Source organism: Nematolebias whitei, chromosome 14 (assembly GCF_014905685.2).
Source record: "Nematolebias whitei isolate Nwh7 chromosome 14, NemWhi1, whole genome shotgun sequence".
In the NCBI taxonomy this organism is placed as follows: Eukaryota; Metazoa; Chordata; class Actinopteri; order Cyprinodontiformes; family Rivulidae; genus Nematolebias; species Nematolebias whitei.
Genome location: NC_056511.1, coordinates 21727713 through 21737336, shown reverse-complemented (window position 1 = coordinate 21737336; position 9624 = coordinate 21727713). Strand labels below are relative to the sequence as shown.

At 40.0% G+C, this 9624-nt stretch overlaps 1 protein-coding gene across 1 annotated transcript in view; it reads right to left on the bottom strand.

Annotated features, from left to right (window-relative positions):
* slc43a2b (solute carrier family 43 member 2b) overlaps positions 1-9624 on the bottom strand; it is a 17358-nt gene that overhangs the window by 5201 nt on the left and 2533 nt on the right. The window contains exons 3-8 of the mRNA XM_037687991.1: positions 7010-7298; positions 6849-6904; positions 6706-6782; positions 2965-3057; positions 2187-2320; positions 1899-2095 (exon numbers count right to left, since the gene is read on the bottom strand). Coding sequence (XP_037543919.1) covers positions 1899-2095; positions 2187-2320; positions 2965-3057; positions 6706-6782; positions 6849-6904; positions 7010-7298 — 846 coding nt within the window. The remainder of the gene's footprint in view (positions 1-1898; positions 2096-2186; positions 2321-2964; positions 3058-6705; positions 6783-6848; positions 6905-7009; positions 7299-9624) is intronic.

Below are 9624 nucleotides of genomic sequence, written 5' to 3'. Positions count from 1 at the left end.
ACAAGTGCATACTTCTTTTTTACTCAAAGCAAGAAGGCTTATTTAGAGTATTAGAAGTCCACCTGAAGCAACAGAGGAGGACCTGCAGGATGTGAGACCAACACAAGGACCAGCAGTTCATTTACACCAGGGTTCTGCAGCCTTTATGATCAAATGAGCCATTTTTAAAGTTTTATTTACTAAATTAAACGTGTTCAGAACTGCAACAACCTGCTCCAACTGTGATTATCAACTGGTGGCCCATGGGCCAATTTAGGTTGGTTAGAGGATACTTTTGTGGCCAGTAGGGGTGACATTATAAAGCTAAAAATATCTAATGATTTTGAATATTTATTAATATTTTTACAATTTAAGACAAATGAAAAGACCAGATACTTGTAAAGAGGGGAAAAATAGCTATTTGAATAATAGGAGACAGTTTGTACGGGTAAACGATGTAAGAGCTGAATTTTGTGTTATTGGATGTGGAGTTCCCTAGGGCTCTGTGTCGGGACCAAAGTTGTTTATTTTGTATGTGAATGATATGGTTGATGTGTCAGAACTTTTGAAGTGTGTTTTATTTGTAGATGATACCACATTTTTTAGTTCGAGTGAAGACATTGAACAGATGTTAGAGATGATACGGGCAAAATTAGTAAAAATACAAACTTGGTTCCATCTTAATAAGTTATCATTAAATTAGGAAAAAACTAACTACATGTGATTTAGTATTAGAAAGAAAAGTATCAAAGTCCTATTTAAAATTGACAGTATTGAAAGTCATAGAGTTAATTAATTTTTGGGTGTTGTTATTAATGAGAAGCTGACATGGTAATCTCATGTAAATTAATTAAGACTAAAAATAGCAAAATCAATTGCATTACTGTATAAAGTAAAATAGTTTTTGAATGACAAAGCTTTGTATATATTGTATAATGTAATGATTGTTCCATATTTAATCTATTGTATTGAAGTTTGGGGAAACGCATGCAAAACAATTACAAACCCTATTTTCTTTTTACCAAAAATATATATAAGAATTATTAGTAGGAAGTGCTATGGTCATCCAACAAATATATTATTACATCAATTGAAATTAGTAAAATTTTATGATTTGGTTGAATATAGTACTTTACAAGTCATGTATAAAGCTCATAAACAATATTACCCCCAAAATTCAATTAAAATTTGTTAAAAAAAATAGAGTCATTATAACCTTAAGGGAATGGAAATGTTTATAAAACCTCCATATAGAACTAGTCTGAAGGAGCTGTGTTGTAATTCAGGGAATAGGATTGTGGAATTGCCTCGATATCACTATAAAAATTTCAAAATCAATTTATATGTTTAAAAAGATGAATTGTTTGGAAAGTTTGGTACCATGTGAAGAATACCTGATGTTTTTTGTTTTCACATTGGAGATTGTTCAAGCTTGAGTTGTTGGTTGTAGTTATTTTGCATTTTTTAAAATAAGGGGCAGATATAATAATTTTTTTCTTACTTCTGCAGCCTTTTCATCCATTGTTTTTTCTTGTTGATGAATTTGTTTTATTTTTTTGTTTTTCTTTTAAATGAATAAATAAATGAATAAATAAATAGTTTAAAAAAACTATTAACTATACAGACATATGTAATTGTTTCAATTGTGGAAAAAACAAGTATAGAAATAAAGCAAAAAGTTAAAATGAGTATTTGCTAAATAAATTCAAACCATTAAAACTAGTATTTTTTTGTTATTTGTATACAACAACCAATAAAATTCAGCTAGTTTGTGCTAAGCTTGAAAGAGCCGTTGCAGAGGGACCAAAGAGCCACATGTAGCTCCAGAGCCTCAGGTTGTAGACCCGTTTTTCACCCTTCAGCTTCAGTAGTCAACAAAGGTTTCTGTATGGAAATTATTATAAATGTCTGCGTCTTACATTCTTCCTGTGGCTTGCAGTCCATTTCCAGGTCCGTAGTGGAGAGGCAGAGGTTGCGTCCATCTTTGCTGACCACCTCCTTCTGCTTCACGTTGTTGCTGACGCTCAGCCGACGGCCCACTGTGGTCACCTGTCTGTAGAACTGCTTCCCTGTGATTTTATGGTCGAAGCCCAGCCAGCTAAACTTGATCTTTACGCTGGGAATGTAGAGAAGAAATCAATCAGTATTTATTCTATCTGCCCACATGCTGTGAGTGTGTTCGGCAGCTCTGTAGGCGAGTTACTGACGTGTAGTCCATGTCTTCTGGTCCTGGGAAAGGCTCCAGAGGCCAGTTGAAGAAGCAGTTGAAGAAGACCAGTCCAGCACAGGCAGCCCACACCACCAGGATGGTAATGAAAGGTATGCCCAAATCATAGATGACCTGTGCACAAAATATCTTGTCACATCTTGTCACAAATATCACAAAATATATTGTATATCACAGATAAATGGGAAATTAGATGGAGACCAGAGATGTCAGAGATCTCTGTCTCTTGTACGAGTCTTTTTTTATTAATTTCTGGACCCATGGAGTCGCCAAAATGAGCAGCTGTATCCAGAGTTAACCGTCTTAAATGATGCCAGCGCCTTTAAACTTTTACTTGGTATTATTCTAGTTTGATGTACTTTTCACTGCTCTACTTTTATTTTACAAATGGAGATTTCAAATAACTTTTCAGAGTGCGTTCTTTGTCCTCTACTTATCCAGAAATTAAACATTCAATCAAAACAGCTCATTTTGACTGTCTCTAAAGAAATAAAGCAATAAACTTTCACATGACTTAAATGTTATTATTATCGAATGATATATCTAATGATATATTTAAACAAGATATTTTTTTGAATAGGTAGAAAATATGTGATGCACAATTCAAAGATGACAGATGGAATCTGATTTAAATCAGTTCAGCCCAGCATCCTGCCTCCTCCTCCTCATGCTGCTCGTCTGAATGGTCCCACATCATGCACTTAGTTTTGACAGATTTCATATTAGTTTAAGTAGAATCTGGAAGGTGCAACTGTTACCTTTACACCAGGAAAGGTGACAGCAGAGGAGGCGTAGGAGCCAATCATCAGGGCTATGAAGGTTGAGCGGAGGTCTCCAAACATGTTGGGGAGCTACACAGTGCGACAAAAAATAGGTCAAAGGTTAACACAAATGATCTGTTTTGAACAAAGTTAAAAGTGCAATATTGTTTGATATACAAAGCATGTTTTAATAAAGTGCAGTCAGCATCAGAGTTCAGACTGCTGTGCTTATTTTAATAAAAGAAGAAAGAAAGAGGGAGGCATGACGATGAAGCCCTCTGACGCTGGGGTCAGAGGGGCAACAAATGCCGAGCAAACATGGCTCCACATCAGAGGAAACCGGATGAAATGTGACACAGAACCAGTAAAACAACATCATGTAACACACACAGCTGTTCCACACACAACCCAGCTGAAACAGTCAGAGGGGGTGAGCGAGGTGAAGGAGTGAACATGTAACATTCAGAGGGAGAAGAGTTCATTCTTTGTTGTCAGTTTTTGTTTCAATGTGAAGAAAAGCGAGCTAAAGTTAGCAAATGTTTGGCTGCGCACAACAAGGAAAGATACTCTGAGTTGTTCTGTTTCACAAGTGTCTCGGGTTCTCAGGACTGATGAAGTCCTTTGGATGAAGAATGAAACGTCTCAACAAAAAAAGAAACAGTCCAGATGACCTGACTGAACTTTGTTGGATTTTTTTACCTGGATTATTGAGCATGAACTTTGATGTTTTGAACCACTTTGGCTATGGCTGCCTCAGAGGAGTCGACAGAGGAGAGGGCATGCATCAGAAACCATCTTACCACCAGCAAACTGGTTGGTCCACTATGGAAGTGTGCTGCTTGTGGGACTGAGTTTGTCTGTGGCTCCTCAGACTGATGAAGTCCTTTGGATGAAGGATGAAACATCTCAAAAAAAAAAAGAAAAAAAGAAACCGTCCAGATGACCAGACTGAACTTTGTTGGATTTTTTTTAACCTGGATTATTGAGCATGAACTTTGATGTTTCATGTTCTGTTAAATTTTGCGATGTCTTTAAAACAACTGACTAGAAACTGACTCTTCCCTCTCAGGAACATCTCCAAACTGAAAAGCTTCATCAAAAACTGAACTTGAGATGATTGTTCATGCGTTCATTTCTTCTCGTTTGGACCATTGGAACAGCTGATTCTCATGTTTAAACCAGAAGGAGCTGAACCATCTTCAGTTTGTCCAGAACTCGGCTGTAGGTCTGTTTTAAAGCTGTTCGTGGTCTGTTGTCTTCATACATCTCCTCCTACATGTCACTTTGTCAGTGCAGCTACAGCGTGCGCTGTCAGGACATTATTACTTGCAGTGTTCTCTCAGTTCAAACCGAATTTGGCAAAAGGGCCTTCTCCTACTCTGCTCCTGTATCCTGGAACACCTTGCAAAAAGATCTGAAGCTCTTGACCTTGACCTCTCTAAGGGATTTTAAACAACTGTTAAGTTCAAGGCAAAAACCAATGCAGACATCTTCCTGTTTTTAGTATTTTACATCACTTTATAATGTAGCTGTTATTTTTTTTTTATATATATAATTTCTTCTATTTGCGTTTCATTTTATATGCTTTTTACATTATTGTTTATTGTCTGTACCTCTTCTGTGTTCTTTGTTTAAAACAGGTCTCTCTTGTAAATGAGGCCATGAGGCTCAACGAGACTAACCTGTATAAATAAAGGTTGTCAACTCCTATAAACTAACTTGTTTTAGCTCCCAGTTCACTTCAGAGTTCTAATTTTAATGTTTAGAGCTTTGCAGGAACAAGCTGCTTCTTGTTTCTCTGACCTGGTTCAGCTCCACGCACCATCTCTTAGGTTCAGGTGGTACCAGCACCTATTTCAAATCTCAGGACTGGTAATTTCAATCAGTTGCTCCCCGACTGTGGAAGCACTGCCCCCGTCTTTATACACCCTAGAGTCTACTGATGCATTTAAAACATCTGAAGACATTCTGTCAGAAGCATGCATTTATATAGATAAGTGTGTTTTACCCTTTTTTTCTATACTTTTATATGTATGGATGTTTATATGTATTTTGGTGCATGTTCTTACTGTTCTGGCATATTACTGTTTTTGCACTAAGTGTTTAGCGTATTCTTAGTTTAACGTTTTTCTTAGTTCATATCATATTACTGTTTTTATTTGATAATTTATACTTTTATTGGATGTAACTGGGACCCTGTGCACACAATTTCGTTCCATCACATGTACCACATGCGATGCGAATGACAAAAAGAACCTTGACTTGACCTTTTGCCGTTGTTTATTTTAAGTATTTTGTGGTATATCTATGAAAGGTGCTATATAAATAAGAAGTTCATTCAGGCAAGTCAAGCTAAGACAAGCTAAGCTAAGTTAGAAATAAACTGAAAAGACATTCACAACCAGTTTACGCTACAGTTGAAGTATTTTACTGAAGCGCATGTTGGCGTAGAGCTTTAAACATTCCAGCTGATGTACAGACCAGAATTAAACGGTGGACATTAGGACAAAGTTACCCAACAGCCATCATAAAAACAGCTCCTGAAGGTCTGAGGACAACAAGTCAGGACTCAGGCTTGTGGCTAATAATTAACACAGCACCAAGGATTCCTGGTTGTTGAGGGGGTGTAACGAGCCGAGGGGTAAACACGGTTTCATGGAGCCTTGGAGGAACTGAAGCCTACAGAAAAGGCTGCAGTTAAAGAGACATTTAATGGGGTGCAACAAGCACTAGGCTGGAGGTGGACCTGTAGCCTGTGGTGGTGCAGACGTAAAGATTTAGTGGAGACGAGCCTCTCACCAGTAAACAGCATCACCATGGTAGAGCTCCACACAGTCACCATAGGATTCACTGAAGGTAAAGGGAAGAGACTGGACCATGAAGAACAGCAGAGAAAGAATGCAGATGAATGGTAAAGCAGTGACCCTGAGATCTCTGGAAACAATAAAGAAATCTGTGTTTTCTTGTTTTTGTATCAGAGGCGCAGATTTAGGGTTGTGGGTGCAGGTTGTGTGAAGTCAGCTGAAGTAAAGCGAGCTTTCATAGAAACGTCAATATTTATGTGCTGGTGCACGAGTGTATGTCTGTGCTGATTCATCTCAATTTTTGGATTGGTGACACATTTTTTACATTCATTGTACTCTGACTAACCCAGAATGATCAAGTTTGATGTGCTAAATGCCAGTTTTAATCCCACTGGGTCCTAATTTCATAATTGAGGCAAATCAATTGGAATTTGCAAAATAATTTCTGTAAAATGAAGCTGTGAAACTGCTGCTCAGTCATGAAGAGTACTTTGATTTTAGCAGAACTTTGGTGTGGATTAGATGTTAAGGATTACTTTAATAAAGTGGCCTTGAAGTGAAGTCTAGGGCTGGTCAGCTCAGAGATTATTTATACAATAAAAATGAAGGTGAGTTTTGTGCGCAAGTGTCCTGCAGCAGGAGTTTGCCTGCTGTGATGTTTTTAGATGAAGCAGAAAGTATTAACTAATCCTTTATGATGTTTCTTTGTGACTTTTTAATTTTGTTCCTTTCCTGCCATCTGAGGCAGAAACGGGGAACACAGAGTTTAGAGTTAGAACAACAAAAAAGGAGCACTGAATGGAATGCCAGAGGCGAGCGTTGGAAGAGGGTGAGCATGCAGGGAGCCAGCAAACACCGAGACAAAGTGCTGTGAACACGTGGACTTCACATCTGGACGGACGCCCTGCAGCAGGAAGCTGGTGCAAACACTTACTGTGAGGGAGGTGAAGGTCATGCACATGCCCCCGAAGCCATTGAAAGTCAGGGCAATGAAGATGAGGACAGACAGTTCTGTGAAGGAGACCCTTGTTAGCTGTCAGCTCTCACCACCTGTAATCTCCTGGAGCAGAGACTTACCGTTTGGTTTGTAGGCTCCGTACGCAATCAGAAGGCAGGAAAACGCAAAGCATGTGCTGAAAACACAAAAACAAACAATTATCTTTTATAGTTTCCTGTCAAATGATATTTCTGTTTGTGCTCTGAGAACTCTGACAAACGCTCCTCCTGTCCAGACCCACCTGCCCAGCAGCCGAAGCTTTCGAGGCCCATATTTGTCCATGACGATCCCCAGCGGCAGCGTGATGGCAGACAGCAGGAAGGAGCCCACAGTGAAAGCAAGGTTCAGCATCTCGTCCTGTTCTTTACAGATCAGCCAGCCATTCATTTTCAGGGGCCCCTCCGGGGCCAGGGGCCTCATCTCTACCCCGTCTCCCAGTTCCATGTTTGGTTCACTGTCTTCAAACAAGTCGGAGTACTCATCGGACGTCGGCGTGGACAGGTTGTAGATGGAGCTGTTACCTGAGGAGTCTGACGAGAGGAGGATGGAGTTATTTGACTTTTTTATTATTTATTTTTATTATTATTGTCCATCCATCCATCCATTTTCTTTACCCGCTTATTCCATTTTTGAGTCACGGGGGTCGCTTGTGCCCATGTCCAGCAATCACTGTGCGGGGGGCGGGGGACACCCTGGACGGGTCGCAAGTCCATCACAGGGCCACATAGAGACAAACGAGACAAACAAACATTCACTCTCTCACTCACACCTAGGGACAATTTAGAGTTACCAATCAGCCTAACATGCATGTTTTTGGACTGAGGGAGGAAACCGGAGTACCCGGAGAAAACCCACGCATGCACGGAGAGAACATGCAAACTCCACCCAGAAAGGCCCCTGGACCGGGGTTTGAACCAAGGACCTGCTCGCTGAGAGGCAGCAGCTCTACCAGTTGCGCCACCGTGCTGCCCATTATTATTGTTATTATTATTATTTTTGTCTATGATAGGGGAGAGGTGAGAAATAGAGGTTTGGCCTTTGAAACACAAAAATGGCTCTAACTCTGTCAGTTTTACAGATATTGAGCTAAGATTTGGTATAGATGTAGCTGGGTGCTAAACATTGATACATTGATAGCTATTGTCCATCAGTTTAGCCTTTATACTTTGTTCTACAGTATTTAACTAATAAACAAGTATTTTCAGTATTGGGTCCAGCCTGCATTCTGCGTTCCATCCACCTTCAAACCAACTTCTTTGGAGGACAGATCTAGAAAACATTCTCCATGCAAAGTAGCAAAGATAAGCATCTTTTCGGCTTCTTGTGAGCTGAAATGTAACTTCTGTTTATTCAGGAGATTGAGACAGACCAGCACACTGTGGTCATATGAGTGATGACTGCATGAATGCAGATGTGGCTAACCTCCTGCCAGAAAACAAAAGCTGTCAGCAGAAAATCTGCAGTGAGCAGCAGACCAACGAACGTCCCCTCAGAAATAGAACACCTGACATGCTGTTTTTTTTTATTAATACTTTAAAACGTCCAGAATGAACAAGTGATAAGTTGTTATTAACGTGATTATCAGGAGCTGCTGGGTGATAACGTGAAGAAGTCCAGAAGTTCAGATGATGGAGGATAAGCAGCAGCAGTTTGGAAACACTGCTGCTCGAAGCAGATTCAGTGTCCGCCATTAAAGTCTTCCCTAGAACTGCTGTCTTTGTCACACTGGACTCATGGGATTTGGAGTTTATAACTTAGAAAACAAAGTGGATACTTTTAAGAGTTGGTTGGTTTTGCTCATACAAAACTGTAAAGAATGCACAAAATGAAGTTTACTTTTACTCCATTAAATACAACGATAAAAAGCAGTTCCTGTAAAGAACCAGTCATTTGATCTGAGGGGATTGTTTGGTTCTGGATCAGACACCGGAGCTCAGACTGGACCTCGTCAGTTCCTCCTACAGCATGACTCATGGTTACTCTCTGTTCCTCGCTCCTATCTACTGAGTTTTTTACTGCCTTGTATCCAGGTGAAGCTCGTTGCTTCACTATCAGTCCCCCCCCCCCCCCCCGGACCATTATCTGTGAACTCTGAACTTCTTTATTACCAGCAAGAAAATGCTGACGTGGACCTGCTTGGTCCTCACGTGCATGTCACATGCCGAGAAAGAGCTGAGCTGATCAGTTTTTATTTTACGTCACCAGATTTACAATAAATTGCGTGTTGGTTTCCAGGAAACCATCTGTGTGGTTGAACGTTTGTCTTCAGTGGTGCATTATAATAAACCAGTATCTTCAGAGCCCTTCAGACTTGCAGCTTCACTTGGGATTAAAACCCAGCAGTTATTTATTGTTTATTTACAAATCCCTCTGAGATCACAGATCTGATGCCAGACAGGCAGGATTTTGGACTGTGGGAGGAAACTGGAGTACCCGGAGAAAACATGAGAACATATATCAAAGTTCCTGCTCAATAATCCAGGTAAAACATCCAACAAAGTTCAGTCAGGTCATCTGGACGGTTTCTTTTGTTGTTGTTGTTGTTGTTGAGACGTTTCATCCTTCATCCAAAGGACTTCATCAATCCAAGGAGCCACAAACAAACTCAGTCCCACAGGCAGCACACTCCCATAGTTGACGGACCAAACAGTTTGATGATATGATGGTTTCTGGGGCCCGCTCTCTCCCCCGTTGACTATTGATGAAGTCCTTTGGATTAAGTATGAAACGTCTCAACAACAAAAAAATGGAAACCGTCCAGATGACCTGACTGAACTTTGTGGGATTTTTTTAAAATCTGGATTACTGAGCATGAACTTTGATGTTTTGAACCACTTTGGCTGTGGTTGCCTCAGA